Below are 21,204 nucleotides of genomic sequence, written 5' to 3' on the forward strand. Positions count from 1 at the left end.
TCAGTGTGTGCCCAGAGTGGTCTGTGATAGGACACAGTCCAGCCCTTCTGCCTCAGAAACACAGTAAAGCAGCTGAGATATACAGGCAAGGATGCCGCAGTCTGGACTTTAGATGTGCATTCTATACTAGTTCTGCTCAGTGGTTTTGGGTGGATATCTCAATGAGGTGCTGGGTCACAGTCATCCTCAGTGCCTTCAAATTTCAGACCTACGTCATGGGCTATTCACATGATACTTGGTCTGATACTTGATAATCTGATTAGAGGTGTTTTCAACTTTGTGTGTGCTCATGCAGGTACACACGTTCATCAGCCATGGGTGCCTTTCCTCTGTAGACAGTTGCCTGGTTTTGAAAAAAAATGAATTTTATGTCTATGTGTGCATGCAGGTGCCTTTGGAGGCCAGCAGAGGACACAGGATTCTGTGGACCTGGAGTTACGGGCGGTTGTGAGGCACTTGATGTGGGTGTTTCAAGTGGAATGCTGGTCCTCTGCCAAGAGCAGCAGGTGCTTTAACCACTGAGCCATCTCTCCGCTCCCCACTGAGGTGGTTTGAATGAGAGTGGTCCCTATAGGCTCACATACGTGAATGTTTGGTTCTGCAGTTTGTGAAGTGTGGCCTTGCTAGAGGAGGTGTGGCCTTGCTAGAGGAGGTGTGGCCTTGCTAGAGGAGGTGTGGCCTTGCTAGAGGAGCTTTCAGAAGCCCGCCCAGGTCCTACTCTCTCTTCTGTATGTCTGTGGATCAATAGCTCTCAGCTCCAGTTCACGTCTGCCTGCCTGTCTCCATGCTGCCGGCAATGATGATCATGGACTAACCCTCTGATACTGTAAACAAACCCCCCACTTAAAGGCTTTCTTTTATAGTTTACCTTGGTCATGGTGTCTCTTTACAGCAATAGAAAAGTAACATGACACCCTCCCACCTTCTACCCGCTCCCTCTCCTGCAGACAGGGTCTCTTCTAAATCTGGAGCTCACTTAAGCTAACGATGACCTCGAACTACTGATCCTCTCACTGCTACGTTCTAAGTGCTAGGATTACAGGTGTGTGCCACCATGTCCTGTTTATCTAGTGCTGGGGACTGAATCCAGTTGGGGCTTTGTGCACGCTATGCAAGCGTGCTGCCAATGGGCTATATCCCCAGCTCTCACTTTTGCATTTTAACTTAATCATTTTTCATTCACTCAGCATATAGTCTAAAAAATCCAATGCATGATCAAAAATTCCATTTTCTCTCTTTATATAAAGATACAGTGCATGTATGCATATGTGTAGCCATATATACATACAGACACATATATGCAAAATATTTATTCCTGTGTATACTCTAATATATATATATATATTAAAAATAGTGCCTCATCATTAAAAGTCTAGCAAGTATCCATGAATGACCCAGATACTGTTTACCTATCCATAAGTATATAAATGGTTATATTCTGTCTTCTGAAAGTTGCACTTCTGAGCCACCAAAACTGATGACCCGAGTTCAATGCCTACACCCACATGGTGGGAGGAGAAAACTCAATTCAGGAGGGTAGTCTTCTGACCTTCATAGGCATGCCTCAGTTTCCTCAGGCCTGAAATGTTCCCTCCAGAAGGGAGAAGGCAGCTAATGAGACTCAGGAGGCAAAGACAAGACCACCTATCTGGGAAAACAGAACCCTGGAAGATTCTGGAAGGCCAGTCTCCAGCAGTATCCAAAGGAGTGTTAACTGCTGGGGGAGGAGAGTGCCACTGCAGAGAGAGGAGATTCTGGACTGCCCAGCTGCCTGCAAGCCCTGTGGAGAGCTCCAGGGTTGCCGCTTTTAGGAGTCTTCACTCATGCTACAACGGGCTTTGCAGCAATGCGGCTGTTTACGCATCATCCCTGGTCCCGTCACACCCACACTCTTGTTAGTAACCCCAAGAAAAATTCACTCATTCACCAAGTTGAACATTGATGCAATCATTACTTTGTCTTGTGGTAGGTTCCATTTCTGGTGAATAGATGTGTGTACAGCCGCCTCCCCAAGGAGTCTGTCCCGAGTTCAATACCCAGCAACCATATGGTGGCTCACAACCATCTGTAATGAGATCTGGCGCCCTCTTCTGGCCTGCAGCCATATATACAGGCAGAACACTGTATACATAATAAATAAATAAATCTTTAAAAGTAAGTCTAGCCAGGTAGTGGTGGCACAATGCCTTTAGTCCCAGCACTCAGCAGGCAGAGGCAGGCAGAGATCTGTCAAGGATGGTCTGGTCTTCATAGAGCATTCCAGACTAGCCAGGGCTATACAGAGAAACCCTGTCTCAAAAATAAAATACCATTTAGGACTTGTGCAATGACACATGGGTTCATTTAAGCCACGAGGAGGCTCTGCACCCTTGCAAAACACCCAGCTGTCAATCAGGAGAAAGAGGAACCCCAGTGTGTAGGAGGCTAGACACCTGGCACAGCCAAGCAGCGTGCCTCTGGGTGATGATCAACACCTGATAAGGGGCTTAGGGAAAATCAGATGGACTGAGGGTAGAACTCTTACCATCCTCCTGTCTGCTGCTTTTTAAGGTACACACCGAAATGTAATCCCAATGTAACCATTGTTTTACTAAAAGCTAACAGAAATCAATGCATTTCACGAAGATGGTTTATCCATACTTAGAGATGAGGGAGCCATCTCCCTAAAGCACTGATAATCATCCAACATCGAAGTTTGTGTGTTCGTTAATCAGAACTGAATGCTCGCTGAAAGTGTAGCTCACATCTGTAATCTCAGTAGGTGGGGTGGGGGGGCAGTTGGGGACGGGAGAGGGCGAGGGGGGGTAGTGAGGAGGGGGGCAGTGGAGGGGAGGGGGTGTTCTGAGTTTCACAGCAAGACCTTGACTCTAAAAGCCAAAACAAACAGAAGAGATCAAACAAGGATTGGACAAATGAAAACCCAACAACCCCCTAGGAGGCTAGGATGAAGTAAGCTTTTCCTAGGCATCTCTCTGTAGGAAGAATGTTGACTACAGGGTGATACCAAGAGAAAAAATTAGCTGGGTGGTGGTGGTGGTGGTGCACGCCTTTAATCTCAGCACTCTGGAGGCAGAGGCAGGTGGAGCTCTGAGTTCCAGGCCAGCCTGGTCTACAGAGAGACCCGTCTCAAAAAAAATTATGAGCATAATTTAAATGGTTATATTTCTAATAAAATTAGGATTTTCCTAGAGATTTTTTAAATATAGAGATCAAAAAAGCTAAACAGGAACAAACAAACATATCTCCCAACCATTGGGTGAAAAATTCAGTTTGTGAAGTCTAAACGTTATAGTTACACAACTTTAGTTAGATCGACATATAGATCTTGCTCTCAGCAATCCCTCTGAAGGGCTGAAGAAACACAGGAGACCCTTCGGTAAATATTTCAGCGGGTGGAAGGCCAGGTATTTTATTTTATTTTTTTTAGAATGAAATGACCAGCAAATCTTCTCCTAGGAAGAGACTCTTTCCTGGCCTTTTTTTGTTTGTTTTTTTTGGGAAGAGTTTTATAGCACCTCATTTAATTTCACATAAACACATAAAAAATAGAATTTTGTCCTTCATCCAGGGTTCAAAGCGTGATATTTTTGGAGGCCAAATACTTCGTATCTTGAGCTTAAGTACTTTAGAACATTCCAGATTTCCTAATAGATCAGACTTTAAACACCAACCCCTCCTCCCCTCTCCAAGACACAGTTGAGGGAAATAATTCAGCTGAGATACTTTTTGGGGAATCTGAGGGTACTGTTTTCTGTAGAGTGAAAAGACTTAAAAAAAATAAAAAATTAAAAAAACCAGCACTTTTCTTTAGCCTGTATCTCCACTATCATCCCTGCCTTCCCAGACACACCTGTTCATCCCCAAGTGTCTGGAATGATTTAATGGGAGCACTGCAGGGCTGGGTGGGTAAGGACGCCACCTCGAAGCCTGAGAACACAAGTTAGACCCCCAGAACCCACGAAGAGAGAAGCAACTCTTGCATGCACCCCTGACCTCCACCTGGGTGCCCTGACGGGTGAATGCACACAGAAAATAGTGCAGGGCTTCAAATCTCTTTGAAATTGGTCAATTTGCTCCTTGCTTCTGTAGGTAAATAAATGGCCCCTTGACTCAGTTTCCTCACTTGGCAACTGCAACAAGCAATCCTCCAGTTCATATAGCATCTCATGGACCGTAAGTCACAGTAATTCATGAGCCACCCAATTTAACCCAGCAACACCCCACACTCACGCAAAATGTGGCCCTGACATCAGCTCACCCCTAGCCTTGTTCCATGTCTTAAGTTAACATCCAAGTCTGGGAAGGGACCTTCCTAAATGCACCCACTGTCCAGGTTAACTATTTTGAAAAACAAACTTGGGGTGACATTATCTTTTTTCCCCATGAGATCCTTTGGCCCCTTGGCTTTCCCGGTTCCAAAGACAGAAGAGCGGAGGGTTCGTGCATCTTAACTGGCCCGAAAGAGGAGAAGCCAATCCAGAGACCCGACTGGGACTAAGAAGTTACCCAAGAGCTCACCTTCAAGCGCAGAACCTGCTTTCCGCAAACTGGCACCCACCGCGAAAGGAGAGCCGATGCTGTCTCCACTCCACACCTGTGAGGAGACAGCCTTTGAGGAGTCTCAGGCTAGCACGTGCTTAATGCCCATTGGCTGCAAGTTCTGACTGGCCCTTCCCAAGTAGATCCGGAACAGCTGTGGGGGCAAGCATTGGGCAAGCATTGGCACCCATCCACCTCGCCCAGCAGCTGCTCAAGGGGAGGCTCATCTACTCCCCACCCCCACTCCCCATTAGATTGTACTCTTATTATTTTTAAGATTTAATTTTTTTTAAACTTATGTGTATATGTATGGAGGCCAGAAGAGGGCCTGGGATCTCTTGGAGTTGCACCAGGCTCTTTTGAGTTGCCTAATTTGGGTGCTCAAGTCCTCTGTAACACCCAGGGCTCATAACCACTGACCCATCTCTCCAGACCAAGACTCATTTTTTTTTTTTCCGGAGCTGAGGTCCGAACCCAGGGCCTTGCCCTTGCTAGGCAAGCGCTCTTCCACTGAGCTAAATCCCCAACCCCCCAAGACTCACTCTTATGTGCGGCAGGACCTGGGATCTGCATAACCCCCATTGGGTGTTTCTCAGCAGGGTATATTCAGGGTCCTCACCTTTTAAAGATTTAGCCTCGAAGTAATACCTGGCATTTAATTTTTTTAAAAAAAATTTCACTACAAGATGACCAATCATAATTCTATGTATGTATGGAGTACAGACAGAATGACATTAAATATATTTGTTGTGGAATGACTACGTGAAGCTAAATATAATTTTTGAATACTTAGGTTTTGGAGGGTGAATTTGACATTTATCTTTAGCAAACTTTGAAATCTTTTCAGGTGGTGGAGGTTTCAAGACAGGGTTTCTCTGTGTAGCCCTGGATTCCTGGAACTCACTCAGTAGAGCTGGATGGTCTTGAATTCAGAGATCTGCCTGCCTCTGCCTCCTGAGTCCTGGTGTGTGTGTGTGTGTGTGTATACATGAATGTGCATGTAGAGGCCAGCGATCAACCTTGGGTGTTATTCCCCAGGTGCTCTTTATTTTTTTTAACAATTTATTTATCTTAATAATTTATTTTATGTGCATTGGTGTGAAGGTGTCAGATCCTCTGGAACCGGAGTTGCAGACATTTGTGAGCTGCCATGTGGGTGCTGGGAACTGAACCCAGGTCCTCTGGAAGAGCGGCCAGTTCTCTTAACCACTGAGCCATCTCTCCAGCCCTGAATTTATTTAATTTTATGTGTATGAGTGTATTCTGCCTGCATGCATGTCTATGTACTCTGTGTGGTGCCCAGGAAGGCCAGAAGAGGGAGTGAAATCCCCTGGAACTGGAGTTATGGGTGGTTGTGATCTGCCACACAGGTGATAGGAACTGAACCCAGGTCCTCTGCAAGAACAGTAAGTGCTCTTAACCACTGAGCTGTCTTTCCAGCCCCCATTTTTTCTTTTCAATGATAGTGTCTCTGACTGTCTTGGAGCTCACAACCCCCTCTTTTTTAATCCATGGGTTATGGGGATTGAACTCAGGTCCTCAGGCTTGCACAGAGAACACTACACAAATTGAACTATTTCCATGGCCCCTACAATACACTATTCCTAATTTTTAAAGATTTACATTTATTTGGCATGTTTGTGTTTGTGTGCATGTGTATATGTGCATGCTTGTGCATGAGTGTGTGCATGCATGGGAGTGTGTGTGTGTGTCAGAGGACAGTTTGTGGGATTTGAGTCTCCCCTTCCACCATGTGAGACCCAGGGATTGAACTCAGGTCACTAGGTTTGACAGCAAGCACCTTTACCCATTAAGCCATCCTGCCAGCCTGAATTATACCTAAATATGGTTGCTTCCTTGTGCAACAGACCTCCTACTTCCTTGAAACGTTATACCTTCTGCCTTCAAATTCCTTTCTCCTCAGCCTCTGCTAACTACAGTCTGCTTCTGAGTCCAACTGTCTTGGTGGCATGCAGGGTTTGTCTTTCTGTGCTTATTATACTCCATTGAGTATCATGTTTTCTATTAACAGTTCATCCACATTGCTGCCAATAACAAGATGTCTTTCTCTGTAATGGCTGAATACCATTCCGTTATGTGTACGTACCCCAATTTATTTATCCACCCACCTACTGATGGATATCTAGGTTAATTCCACTTCTTGGCTATTATGAATAATGCTTAGCTATTAGCATACAAGGTATTATATATCATGTCATTAAAACTTAGTTTATGTGTGTATGTATATGCCTGCACTAGCTTATATGTCCTGTGTGAGTACAGGTGTCTGTGGAAGCCAGAAGAGGTGCTCAAATCCCCAGAACTGGAGTTAAAAGCAATTGTGAGACTCCAGATGGGGGTTCTGGGAGCCGAACTTGGGTCCACTCAGGAGCAGTAAATGCCCTTAACCTCTGAGCCACCACTCCATCCCTCCCCACCCTTATTGAACAGAGTGTATTTTAGTAGCTTCTCTCCTTCCCTCTCACATCTCCCATCCTGTTATGATATGTTGATTATCTTGACTTAAGCATCCACAGTGAATTTGTATCACAACACAATCGTGCTGTACACACTGACCACAACGACATCTGATGCCTTTGCTAAGAGCAGCTTGAGTGCAACAGCTCAAATAAACTAAAAGAAAAAAATTATAAAAAGAAGGGAAAAATCACTTCAATTATTCAGCTAAAGTAATTGTAAAAACTTTTTGTATTTCCTTTAGGTGTTGTGCGGTCGTATGGGATAAGCACAATGTGTGTTCTGGTTTGAAAAGGGGCTGGAGAGATGGCTCAGCGTTTGCTGCTCTTGCAGAAGATGAGTTCAGTTCCCAGAACCCACACAGGGTGTCTCACAATCACCTGAAACTCCAGCTCCAGGGGGATTTGGACACCTTCCTCTGGCCTCTGTAGGCACTCATCTACAGAAACCCACATACTGACACTCACACACATATAATTAAGAATAAAAAATGTAAAAACTAGATTGATTTACAGTAATGAAGCAAATTGGGCTGAAGGTGTAGCTCAGTGGTAGCGTGCTAGCCTAGCATACATGAAGCCCCATGTTTGATTCCCCAGCACCTCATAAAATTGGGCATGGTAGCACAGACCTGTAATCCCAGCACGTAGTTGGTAGGAGGAGGAATGTCAGAAGTTCAAGACCAGCCTGGTCAAAATGGCCAAACCGCCTTCAACATTTATTTATTTATTCATTGACTATGTGTGGGTGTGTCCGTGCCATGTGTCCACATGGAGGTCAGAGGGTAACTTGTTAGGAGTCAGTTCTCCCCTTCTACCACGTGAGTCCAGGGGATGGAACTCAGATCATCAGGTGGCAAGCACTTTGACCATCTGGCTGGTCTGGACAACTCTACTTAAAAAATAATTGCTAGTAGATTGGTGCCTAGCCCAGCTGTCATCAGAGAGGTTTCCTCTGGCAGCTGATGGGGCAGATGAAGAGACCTCGGCCAAACGTTAGGCGGGGAGAGAGAGAGAGCACCCCAAATTGGAGATCTCCATGGGATCCCTCCCCTCGGAATGCAGGGGACCCTGTGGAAGAGCAGGAGGAAGAATTGTAGGAGTCAGAGGGGTCAAGGACACCAGGAGAACAACCTATCAGGGCTCATAGGGGCTCACAGAGACTGAAGCAACAATCACAGAGCCTGCATGGGTCTGTGCTAGGTCCTCTGCATACGTGTTATGGTTGTTAGCTTGGTGTTTTTGCTAGACTCCTAACAGTGGGAGTTGGGGTGTCTCTGACTCTTTTGCCTGCTCTTGGGACCTCTTTCCTCCTACTAGAATGCCTTATCCAGCCTTGATACGAAGATATGTGCCTAGTCTTATTGTAACTTGTTCTGCCATGTTATGTTGCTATCCCTGGAAGGCCTGCTCTTTTCTGAAGGGAAACAGAGGAGGAGTGGATCTGGGGAGAGAGAAAGGGGGACTGGGAGGAGCGGAAGGAGGGGAAACTACAGTCAGGATGCACTGTATGAGAGAAGGATGGAAAAAAAGGAAGAAAAAAAATGCTGTGGCAGTTCATGACCCAGGTCACAGGATCAACCTGGGTGCCTGTCAACAGATATGTGGTAGTAGTAGATCTTATCTATACATTTTCTTTATCAGTATGTATGAAGGGTCCTTAAAAAAAGAACTACTCTATGATATAGCTGCACTACTTCTGAGTACAGACCCATGCCTGTAACCCTGGTACTCAGGCATGAGGCAGGAGGACGATGAGTTTGAGGCCAGCAGGCACTCTTACCCTGAGCCATCTCTGCAGCCCCATGATGGAGTTCAGCTGCCGTCAACGTGGACGCACAGGTATCTCGCTGTCTGCTGACTTTGTTAAGGTCTCGGGTAGGTCACACACACTGGCAGCTCACTTTTGTAGAAACCCTTGGTCTCTGTACATCTCTGCCTCTGTTTGTGTGACTCTGTCTGTGTCCCTATGTTGTGTCTCTTTACATGTCTTCCCATTTTTTGTTGCTCTTTGTGTCTCTTTATCTCTCTGTCTATCTTTCTGCCTGTGTAGCTCTATATCTATCTGTGTCTGTGTCCTTCTAAAACACCCTGATGTCACTTTCCTTGGAAATTTCCTATGGCAACCAACTCTCCAACAAGGAACAGGTTTGTTTCTTTCTTCTGAATAGCGCCTGTGCCGGGCAACTGGTAAATGAACACTTTTTCATGCTGCACATATTTAATTCAGTTCTCCCAGCACTCCAGTATGTGAAACAGGGATTTCCCAGCCCTCCTAACCACCTGGTCCCATTTAAGAGTCTCATCGGCATATGAACAGGGTGATAGTCCCTAACTCAGATGGGGCTGTGGAGGCTGAGCCCACACCATACCCTAGAACAAACTGGGCTGTTCCAGATGAAGAAGGACCTGCAAACCAGCCTCTGTGTCCCGTTTCAATTAGAATGTGTCCCTTGGGTATCTGACTGCATTTGCTTCCATGGTATCTTGAGGCTTTGAGAGTCCCAGTCTTGCACGATCTTCAGAGGGCCATCCTCTGCTTCAGGACCCTTTAGTCTCGTGTACATGTCCACTTTCTCATTTGTTTTCTTCTTCCTGGGAAGGGCATGGAACACGGCTTGGTATCTCACATTTAAGATTCCTTTGCAATCCCAGAAAAGCCACCAAAAAACTCTAGCATAGGAAGTTGCCACCCAGGAGACAAGCCTGAGGCTAGGATCAAATAAACACCAACAGGGCTTTGGCTTGTCCACTGTAGTGGCCCAAGTCTTTAATCCTAGCTCCCGGGAGGCAGAGCTGGGGGATCTCTATGAATCTGAGGCCAGCCTGGGCTACATTATGAGGCCATGTCAACAAACAAATGAAACAGTTTTGGGCCTGGAGTCCTGTCCTGTGATCCACCTACTTGGGACACATAGTAAGCAGTGTTCTCCGAGCACCATCACCCCCATAGCCCAGGGACTATCCTGCTATTCACATTCTGGTGGGCCAGGGCTGGCCTATGTGGCCAATAGAACAAAGCAGGTGTATAGGGGGCACACTGAAAGTTAGAAAAGTCTGTTCCCTTCTGGCTCTTTGCTATGTCTGAGACAGGGTTTCTCTGTGTAGCTTTGGAGCCTGTCCTGGATCTCACTTTGTAGACCAGGCTGGCCTCGAACTCACAGAGATCCGCCTGGCTCTGCCTCCCGAGTGCTGGGATTAAAGGCGTGTGCCACCACCGCCCGGCCCTCTGTCTCTTTTCTACCTCCATGTCTGTGTGTCTGTCTCCCTGTGTGTCTCTTTGCCAATGACTCTGCATCTCTGTCTCTCTGTGCCTCTACACGTCCCCATCTCTGTGTGTCTCTATAGATGTTTCTCTCTCCCTGCCTCTCTGTCTTCCTCTGTGTGTTGTGTTTTGTGTGTCACTGTCTAGCTCTCTGCCGCTCTCTCTGTCTCTATGCATCTGTTTCTCAGTCCCTGTATATCTCTGTCTCTCTGTGCGTACCTTTGTGGGTCCATACATACCACTCTCTGTCCACATGTTTCTATGCACATCTACACAGCCTCTGCATGTCTCTGTGTCTCTATGGGTATACCTCTCTGTGTATGTCTCTGTTTTCTTTCCATGTATCTCTGTGTTCCTTTCTCTGTGACTCTTTGTGTCCCTACGTCTCCTTATGCACATCTGTGAGTCTCTAGCTCCATGGGTCCCTTTTTGTGTTTCTGTTTGCCTGTCTCCATGTTTTTGTCTCCCTGTGTGTGTCTCTCTGCATGTTTCCATGTCTCATCTCCATCTATCTTTCTCTGGGTCTCTATGTGTCTCTCTCCCTATGTGTCTTCGTCTACGTGTTTATGCATCCTATCTCCATTTGTCTCCTGTGTGTGTGTGTGTGTGTGTCTGCCTTCCTCAGTCTTCATATCTCTGCCTCTATGTGCCTCTATTAAATGTGTCTTTTTCTGTGTCTGTCTGTTTTTGTGTCTCTTTGCATCTTTGTGTTTCTCTCTGTGTGCCCATCTCCGCCTCTGTGTTTCTCTCTGTCTCTCTCGGTATCTTTGTATGTATCCATCTCTCTCTGCATGCGTCTCTGTGTCTGTTTCCACATGTCTGTCTCTGTGTTTCTGTGCGTCTCTCTTGTCATGCATTCTGGAAGAAACTAGCCAATGTCATGGGAACAATGCAGGCCTCCGGCCAGTGGCCACAAGTACGAACAGCAGATTCCTGGCTTCCATCGCATCCCAGCCAACAGCCTCACTGAGACCCAGGGAAAGACTCTGATCTGAATGGCTGGGCAGACAGCTCTTGCCGTTCATCAGAAAGTCTGCTCACTGCTGTAGGCGATCACACACTGAGGTAATTTGCTGCCTAGCATGGGCACTGAATACACCAGGCACGATGACACTCGGACCCACAGCCACCCATGGATGACAACATGATAGTGTTCACTGCCTCATATGCACATTCCCTGGAATACTCCTGAAATCTCATGGATGAAGAACCCACCCAAATCCTACCTATGACAGGGACATTGTGGGACAAAAGCAAACGAGGTTATTCACAGTCACACAGCTGGTGAGCAGAATAATAATAGTAATAATAATAAATAAAATAACAACAACAACAACAACAAAAACTCAGTCTACAACTTGAAAAGGAATGACGGAGAACGGCATGTTGGTACATGCCATATAACCCTGGCACTCAGGGCGCTTAAGGCAGGGGGAGGGTGAGTTTGAAGCCAGCCAGGGCTACATAGAAACAAAAGGAACAAAACCAGAAAAAAAAAAAAAAAGAAAAGCGAGAACACTGCAGTCAGGCGGACCAGACCCCTTTCCCATCAGACAGAAGGCTGGTCCGGAGAGCACAGGAAGGGGAGGGACTGGGAGTCCCCAGGAACCAATCAGATTTCCAGCCACACCCACGGTAACGTCTCACTCTCCACAGGGAGATTTTGAGCTGTGTTTGTGCATGGGAAGCCTGCTGAGATCTGTAAAAAAGAGAGCATTACAGTCCATTTTCATTAGGACGTGTGTTTAGAGAGGGCTCACTAGAGAACCGCTTATAAACAGGAGGCCAAGGCCCGCCCTCGTTAGCTGGCAGCGGGTACCTGCTTGTCTAGATGCTCTGTCAGTTCATTCTACGATCTGGAAATTGGCCGCATGCCTGACCTGACATCAGAAAGAGAGGAGACTCAGAACCCCGGGATATATATTAGAAGAGGCTCTGTGTCCTGGACCTTTAGGGAGGAAGCTCTACTAGATACTGGAAAGATACCTCTCTGGAGAACTCAGCCACTGAGGAATTCAGAGAAATGAGATCAAGACTACACGAAACACTATTTTGTCACAAATCAGCATACCAGCTTTTCTTTTTTTCTTTTTTCTTTTTTTTTTTTTTTTCAAATAAACCTCTTCCCAGGTGCTACCGAGTCTGGTACTCTTACTATGAAACATGGCTCCTTTGGTTCTCTCAGAACTTACAGAACCACCTGTATTCCCTGCTCGTGGGTGAAAATCAGGCTCAAGGTCGTCATGCCATTCATCCCGATGACATTCTTGCTCATATCCAGGTGCCTCAGCTTCCTGTGGCTACAGAGCAGGGATGCCAGATCCTGGCAAGAGATGGAGGTGAAGTCGCATTGTTCCAGCCTGTGGGATGCAAAGAGACAGAAGGGTGATTGCCACGTCCTACCTACTGTCCGAGGGCTCATCTCACTCAGAGAGCACAGCCCCAGATCGTGCTACAGCTGAAGCATGTTGCAAGTCCCTGATATACACCAGTGTCTGCAGGTGATTATCCAGAATAGGGGATGAGGGGCTAGTGAGATGGCTCAGTGAGTAAGGAGACTCCCTGTGAAGGCATCAAACCCTGAGCAGCTTTTACACAAGGCAGGCGTAGCTGCAGGTGTTCCTAACCCCAGTGCTAGGGGGTAGAGACAAGGAGATTCTTGGGAGTTTTCTGGCCAGCTCATTTAGCTGAAACAGCAAGCTTAAGGTTCAGTGAGAGTTCTTGCCTACTGGAGGAAAAAAAAGCAGAGGGGAGCTGAAGAGAGCATTCAGTGGTTAAGAGCTCTAGAGAAAAATGCTATGTGTTAAAAATAATATGCCAGCATGTAAGAGTGGTGCTTGTAGCTGTTTGCTACATTCCCTCCTGAAGGGAGAAGGAGGGAGGCTCACAAAGCCGGGTAAACTTACAAGGCCCAGAAAGTTCCCCATATTTACAAGACTCACAAGGTCCCTCCCTAAGCTTGTTATAGGTGGTGATAACTGCTGAGGAGACTCTTTAGTGGGGTTGCTTATGAGTTAGTTGTGCACGGGGCTCTGGAGAAGCAGCTTTTATGAGTTGTCAGCAATACTGGGTGGCCACCAGAATGTACATTGCTAACCATTTTCCAGGTAAAAATGTATTTTGAGAAGGACTATTCTGAAGCCTCCAGACTTATGGGGGGAAGGAACAACTCAGAAGAGCAAAGACACTCTCTTATAATCCACCCTGAGAGAACATAAGGTTGAAGCACCCTGGCCTCAGAGGGGAAACCTGGGGCAACTCACTCCAGAATTAACAAGCCGCAGTCAGCGTCTTTCAGTGCTCCACAGAGTAGGATGATCCCATCGTCCCTCAGCGGATTGAAACTCAGGTCCAGACTTCTCAGGCTTTTATTGTTCTTGAGAGCCGGCGCCATATACTGACAGCAAGCCGAAGTCAAAGCACACTGCCTCAGCCTATAAGGAAATACCCACCAAAACACTCTTGGACTGTGTTTATTTCTTCCATGTTTTTGGTAAATAGGACATCTTTATTAACCTCTCAGAGAACATGGTAGAAGGGGGGTGTGGTGATATTTTATTTGCATGTTAATAAAGTTAGCCTAGAGATCAGAGGACATAGATAGCCAGCCATAAACAGAAGTCAGCTGGTGGTAGCACACACCCTTAATCTGATCACATGGCAGGCACATGTTCAGTTAAGGACACAGCCAAGCATGGTGACACATGCCTTTAATCCCAGTACCAACCATAGAGACCTGGAGGTCTGTATAGACAGGCAGCGATGAGGAAGTGAAGTGGGTGGGCTAAGAGCCAATAAGAAGGCAGAACAACAAGGCAATAAAGGCACAGTCTAGACAGGAAGAAACTGGTTCTCTTGAGAAGCTACGGTGGCGTGGTGAGCTAAGGTTAGCTGGTGGCTGTTCCTATTTCTCTGATCTCTAAGGCCTTTACCCCCGTATTTGGCTCTGTGTTCTTATTTAATAAGGCTGTTTAGAAATTCGTCTACAGAGGGGGCAGAAAAAAAAAAAGAACTGGAAGATGGGGAGGAGTGTTGTGGAATGTTGCCTTCTGGCCATGATCTAACTATTGCACTCATTAACTCACAACAGCTAGGGTTGCCTACATAAGACCTGCACAAGTTCAAGCTAAAAATCCACCGTGGAGTGGGGAGGGTTTCACAAGTCCCCACTCCTAACCAAAGAGCTGGTGGCAGCTGGTGGCAGCTGGTGGCGGCTGGGAGAGGGAGAGCCACTTTTCTTTGGGTGTGTGGTCACTAGTAGGTTGCCAATGCTCTAATGGATGGCCACACACTCATGTGCTTATAGGTAGCATTAATTGGATGCAGTGGTGTGTATGGGTGTGTGGTGATGGCATAATGCACATGTAGAGAGGTCAGAGGACAATTTGCAAGGCTTGGCTACGTCCTTTACAGGACTTGGCTACCTCCTTTACAGGACTCGGTTACCTACTTTACAGGACTCGGCTACCTCCTTTACAGGACTCGGCTACCTCCTTTACAGGACTCGGCTACCTCCTTTACAGGACTCGGCTACCTCCTTTACAGGACTCGGCTACCTCCTTTACAGGACTCGGCTACCTCCTTTACAGGACTCGGCTACCTCCTTTACAGGACTCGGTTACCTCCTTTACAGGACTCGGTTACCTCCTTTACAGGACTCGGTTACCTCCTTTACAGGACTCGGTTACCTCCTTTACAGGACTCGGCTACCTCCTTTACAGGACTCGGCTACCTACTTTACAGGACTCGGCTACCTCCTTTACAGGACTCGGCTACCTCCTTTACAGGACTCGGCTACCTCCTTTACAGGACTCGGTTACCTCCTTTACAGGACTTGGTTACCTCCTTTACAGGACTTGGTTACCTCCTTTACAGGACTCGGCTACCTCCTTTACAGGACTTGGTTACCTCCTTTACAGGACTTGGCTACCTCCTTTACAAGACTCGGTTACCTCCTTTACAGGACTCGGTTACCTACTTTACAGGACTTGGTTACCTCCTTTACAGGACTCGGTTACCTCCTTTATAGGACTCAGTTACCTCCTTTACAGGACTTAGTTACCTCCTTTACAGGACTTGGCTACCTCCTTTACAGGACTCAGTTACCTCCTTTTGCCACGTTGGTGCCTGGGCTCAAACTTGTCAGGCTTGCCATCTTGCCAGCTGAGTCGTGAGGTTTGATAGCCCCATTTCCTGTCAGCTCTGTGGTTTCTGCCTACAGACCCAGGCTGCCTCAATCCCCTGCCGCCATGCCTTTCCCATCAGGATAGAGTGTACATTCCCCTCCAATCTTGAAACACCATGAACTCTTCTTCACTCAAGTTGCTGCTTCTTTTTTTTTTTTTTTAAGATTTATTTATTATGTATACAGTATTCTGCCTGCATGTATGCCTGCAGGCTGGAAGAGGGCACCAGATCTCATTACAGATGGTTGTGAGCCTCCACGTGGTTGCTGGGAATTGAACTCAGGACCTTTGGAAGAGCAAGCAGTGCCCTTAACCTCCTAGCCATCTTTCCAGCCCTCAAGTTGCTTCTTGTTGGATATATTGTTACATCAAGGAGAAAATGACTAATATGGACTCTGAGGAAAGCCATCTAAGGAATCCATGCTAGTGTGAGATAAATGGCCAACAAAGTAGTATCATTTAGAATGCATTCCGGCCCACAGCAGCGTGCTAGCAACAAGACATTCTTCCTCAGGCAGGAAGCCAGGTCTCGTGGCATCATTCTGCTCTCAGAGGCAGAGCACATAAATTCAAGGGTTCTCAAACATTCTTGGCTGGTACCATCCTTAACACCTTGGTAATTATTTTCAGGTCACCCCCCTTCTGCCTCATTTAATTTGTAAGATTCCTGTTGCCATGACACCATCACTGAAAACACAGCCTTGTGAATACATGATCTGGCCAAGAGGAAGTTAAGGCAATCTAGTGTTCAGACTCAGAGACCTCCAACTCGTAGCTTCCCCAGTGATAAATGTCTGATACTCCTCCATGTCCCTCAAATCGGAAAATTTCCACTCTGTGGCTTCATGCCCGAGTCTGGAATTTCATCTCACCTCAGAGGACTGGGGTAAGGACTCAGCTACTAGATCATTTGCCTCCAAAACGGAAATAGTAACAACTTTCCTCTATACTGTGAACCCATTCACCATCTCACAGCAGCTGTGGTTACCTGCATAAGATCTGCACAAGGTCAAGCCAGTCACCATTCCGGCACGCTAACGTCACCCTCGGTGTAAACACAATGCCCCGCTGTTGTGTTTTGTTTCAGCTCACCACTCAGTACAGCAGGGGAAGTCAAGACAGCTGGAACCTGCAGCAACTAGTCACATCCACAGTCAAGGGGGGGGGTGTTGGGGGGGTGGAGGTGGGGGGAGAGTCAATGCCTGCTTGTATGCAGCTCACTTTTTCTTTCATACAGTCCAGGACCCAGGCCTAGGGAATGGTGACATCCACTTTTAGCCCGAGTCTTCTCACAACACAACCGAGACAGTCTCCCACAGACAGGCTCAAAGCCCCACTGTCTGATCTAGACAGCCACTCATCGAGAGTCTCTTCCATATTATAAAAAAACTCAACCATCACAACACTTAACACAGTGCATAAGTGAATCCGTAAGAGGGTCTCCTGGTCACCCCTCCTTCCCCACCCAGAGTTCTAGAAAGAAAATATTGGTAGACTTACACCAGTCTCTGCAAAGGACACATTAAACATTCCAAAGCACTCCAGATATGCCTCGATCCCGCATCCATCAAGTTGTTCTCTGCCAGGCTCAGGTGGGTCAGCAGCCTACTGTGCCTGAGAGAGAAGGCCATTGCTTCACAAGAGACCTCAGTGAGGTTACAGTTCTCCAGCCTGTGAAGAGAAGCACACAGACAAGGGGCAGTAAACATATATACACAAACACACACACACATACATATATACATCTTCCTTCCTTCCTTCCTTCCTTCCTTCCTTCCTTCCTTCCTTCCTTCCTTTCTTTCTTTCACATCCTGGTCAAAGTTCCCCCTCCCTCCTCTCCTCCCAGTCCCTCCCCCAAGCCCTCCTCTGTCCCCACCCCACAATCTACTCCTCCTTCATTTCTGTTTAGGAAAGGGCAGGTCTCCCATGAGCATCGAGAAAACATGGCATATCAAGTTGCAGTGAGATTAAGCACCTCCCCATGTATTAAGGCTGGGCAAGGTGACCCAGTATGAGGAGTAGGGTCCCAGAAGCCAGTAAAAGAGTCAGAGACAGCCCCTGTTCCCACTGTTAGGAGTTCCATGAGAGGGCCAAGCTACATAACTGTAATACATATGCAGAGGGCCTAGATCAGTCCCATGCAGGCTCTCTGGTTGTCAGTTCAGTCTCTGTGAGCCCCTAGGAGCTCAGGTTGGTTCTATGAGTTTTCTTGTGTGTCCTTGACCCTTCTGGCTCCTACAATTGACAAGGGACAGTTTTTTTCATTCCCACAACTAGGGGTTGGTTTTTTTTTTTTTGTGTGTGTGTGTTATGCTGAGGGATGGTTACTTTAACCTGAGAATTCCTTCTAGAAACAGAAGGCTTCTTATGGCTACATCGCCAGCTCTTAGGTTTTTCAAGTTTTGTGGGAGAGAAGATAACACAGTGAAGGAACAATGGGGTCAGGAAAACAGTATGATAGAGAGAGAAACAGAGAGAAGGTTCACCAGCCAAGAGCACTGGCCGCTCTTCCAGAAGATCCAAGTTTGGTTCCCAGTACCCACATGGAGGTTCACAACCATTAACTCCAGTTCCAGGGGACCTGCTGCCTTCTTCTGACATGCATGCTGCACACAGACATATATGCAGGCAAAAACTCATAGACATAAAATAAAACTAAAGAAATCTTTACAAAGAGAACAGCAAAAGCTACCGTCTCAATGAGAGGTAACCCAGGGAAAAGACAAAATTCCAGCAGCTAGAAATGGAAGGACACATCAAGTGCACACATAGGTATGGATATTAGGGATACCACGGTGAATGGAAGACTATTGGCCAACGAGATGGTTGGAGGGCAAAGGCTGGAGGGCAAAGGCTCTGGCTGCCAATCTCAATGAGCTGAGTCAGATTCTGGGACTGGCATAGTGTCGGGAGAGAACTGACTCTTGCAAGTTGTCCTCTGACCTCCACCTGTGTGCATGCACACACATATGCATGGATGGACACATACAAGTAAATAATTAAAAAAGGAGATCATTTGGAAAAGAATCACAGAAGTATCAATTAAAACAATAAAGTGCCATTTGCTGTTCAACAGGTTGGTAAAAACCAATAACTAGAGTCAGTCGAGAATTTCAAGTCCTGGGAACTTTGCTCGGCATTGCCGATAGGACTGGAAATGGGTATAGCCAGGCACAAAGCCTGGCGGACCAAAGATGAGCCCTCTTCAACTCTGGAATTCTGCTCCTAAAATGTCCATTTAAAACATGCATGTGTGAATCACTGTGCATGTACATTCACATACACATATCACTGAAAATAAATTATTGTTCAAAAAAGGAAGCTCTGCAGATGCCACCGTCTATGTAAAACATAAGGTCATCAAAACCTGTGTGCCATCCTGCTTAAGGATGTAAGTGTGTAATAATGCTGCCATGGAGTTAAAAGAGTCCAGCCTGTTCAGTTGCACTCAAGATAGTTGATATGAGCAGAGAGGGGAGAATATAGTAATGATAGTGTTCTGTTTCATTCATTGGATGGTGGACACACAGAGCTCACTGTAATGATATCGTCTAGGGTATTAGGTATAAGTTCATACCTGTCTTAGAGTTTCCATTGCTGTGAAGAGACACCAAGACCATGGCAATTCTTATAAAGGAAAACATTTAATCGGGGCTGGCTTACAGTCCAGAGGTTTAGTCCACTGTCGTTATGGTGGGAAGAATGGCAGCATGCAGGTAGATGCAGTGCTGGAGAAGGAGCTGAGAGTTCTACATCTTGATCAGCAGGCATCAGGAAAAGAACTGGCTTGAGCTTCTGAGACCTCAAAGCCCATCCCCTAGAGACATACCTCTTCCAACAAAGCCACACCCATTACAACAAGGTCATACTTCCTAACAGTACCATTCTCAATGGGCCTACAGGGTCCATTTTATTCAAACCACCACAATACCCTTAAAAGATTTATTTTATTTTTTAAATTATGCATATGTGTCTGCATGGGGGTGTGTGCTCATGAGTGCAGGTGACCACACAGTCCAGAAAGGGCATTGGATCCCCTGGAGATGGAGTTAAAGGCTGTTTTGAGCATGGGTAGCTGGGGGCTGATCTTGTGTCTTCTGCTAGAGTAGCAAGTGCTGCTAATTGCTGAGCCCTAATCCTATGTAGGTTTCTATTACTTTGATCAAATTCTATGACCAAAAGCAACTTGGGGAGAGAAGGGCTTATTTCACCTTATAACCTACAGCTCATCATCCAGGCAAGTCAGGGCAGGAACTCAAAGCCAACACTATGGAGGAATGTTACTTACTGGCTTGCTGTCCATGGCTTGCTCAGTCTGCTTTCTTATAGACCTCCAGGACCACCTGCTCAGGGATGAGCATAGTGGAATGGGCCCACTCACATCAATCATTAATCAAGAAAACGCCCTAGAGAATTGCCTATGGGTCAATCTGATGAAGGCATTTTCTCAGTTAAGATCCCCTCTTCTCAGAGATGTCTAGGTTGTGTTTGTCAAGCTGACAAAACCAACCAGCCCAGCCATCTCTCCAGGATAATTATGTATCTTGTGTTCCCTCCGTCACCATGGATGCTCATTTACAAATCCGTACAGTCGCACCAACCATAAGACTTACACATGCTAAATACATGTACCTTCTCCCATTATGGTGAAGTGTTTTCTCATGGAAGCCCTGGAGCTACCAAATGATAAGGATGGGAAGAGAATTTAAACTTACGCCAGCTCCCTGAGGTGACTCGTGGACAGGTAATTCACCCCAAAAATTCCTAGGAAATTCGCTCTCAGTAGCAGGGTCTTCAGTTGTGTGTTCCTTTCAAGATCACCAACAAGACCAACCCAGTTTCTAGGGGTGGCCTCACAGTGCTCCAACCTAGAGATGTCACACATAGATAGCAAGCCTTACTCCTAGAGTGAATGGCACCCCCAAAGACCTCCCCCCTCTGTCTATATCCTTCTTCTTCTTCCAAGGAGGATCACTCTAGGAGTTATTTCTAGCTTCTCAGCCATAAACTCGAGGAGCCTCCAACCAGCCAAGCTGCCAGAAGAGAACTCTCTACCGTGTTGAGTTCCCCGGGAATTGTGCAGCGAGACCCAAGGAGCCGGCTTTTGGGAGTCATCACCCACGCACGCTAGGGTGGGCTTTCAGTGGTACCACTGGTTTTGAGCTGTCTATGCTTCTGTAGGTGGCCCCTCACTTAGGCAACTGGAAGTAACTCCCAACAAACTCATTGGTTTACTAAGCTGGACTTGGATGATATCATTATTTTGGTTTATTGTCAGTTCCCCGTTATTTCCAGCATCCTCCTAGCCGCTGGGGGTGGGATTCCACGGCCACGCCTGCACTGTCAGTAGTCAGGCAGAATGCCTAGTCACCCTAGGGCCTTGCATTTTACATAATCTATGAGAAGCACGGCCACTACTCTATGCACATGCGTGGCCTGGCTACATAAGCCCCTATACACATGCGCGAGGTAACTTACTAGCCGTTTCTACACGTTCTGTCCCCCCCAAACACCCCCCCCCGGCATTTCTGCCCCACGTCTCTGGGGCAGGTCTACTCACTTTCCTCCTTTCCCTGTTCCCTTAATAAAACTCTTACAGTGGGTTTCGTTGTACATCTGTGGCCCATTCTCACCACTGGTAAATACAACATTCCCTATCTGGGGTGAGTGGACATTTGGTCATATCTCCCCAGGATTAGTGTCCCATAGCGGTGAGGCAATGGAGGAATTGTGCCGA

At 46.7% G+C, this 21,204-nt stretch overlaps 1 protein-coding gene across 1 annotated transcript in view; it reads right to left on the reverse strand.

The window, feature by feature from the left end:
* Positions 1 to 9,246: 9,246 nt before the first annotated feature.
* The window catches only part of Nlrp8 (NLR family pyrin domain containing 8), a 30,846-nt gene continuing 18,888 nt past the window's right edge, over positions 9,247 to 21,204 (reverse strand). The window contains exons 4-7 of the mRNA XM_059253597.1: positions 16,968 to 17,138; positions 13,545 to 13,715; positions 12,474 to 12,641; positions 9,247 to 9,611 (exon numbers count right to left, since the gene is read on the reverse strand). Coding sequence (XP_059109580.1) covers positions 9,452 to 9,611; positions 12,474 to 12,641; positions 13,545 to 13,715; positions 16,968 to 17,138 — 670 coding nt within the window. The 3' untranslated portion in view covers positions 9,247 to 9,451. The remainder of the gene's footprint in view (positions 9,612 to 12,473; positions 12,642 to 13,544; positions 13,716 to 16,967; positions 17,139 to 21,204) is intronic.

The sequence above is a fragment of the Peromyscus eremicus genome, chromosome 1 (assembly GCF_949786415.1).
Source record: "Peromyscus eremicus chromosome 1, PerEre_H2_v1, whole genome shotgun sequence".
NCBI classification, from domain to species: Eukaryota; Metazoa; Chordata; class Mammalia; order Rodentia; family Cricetidae; genus Peromyscus; species Peromyscus eremicus.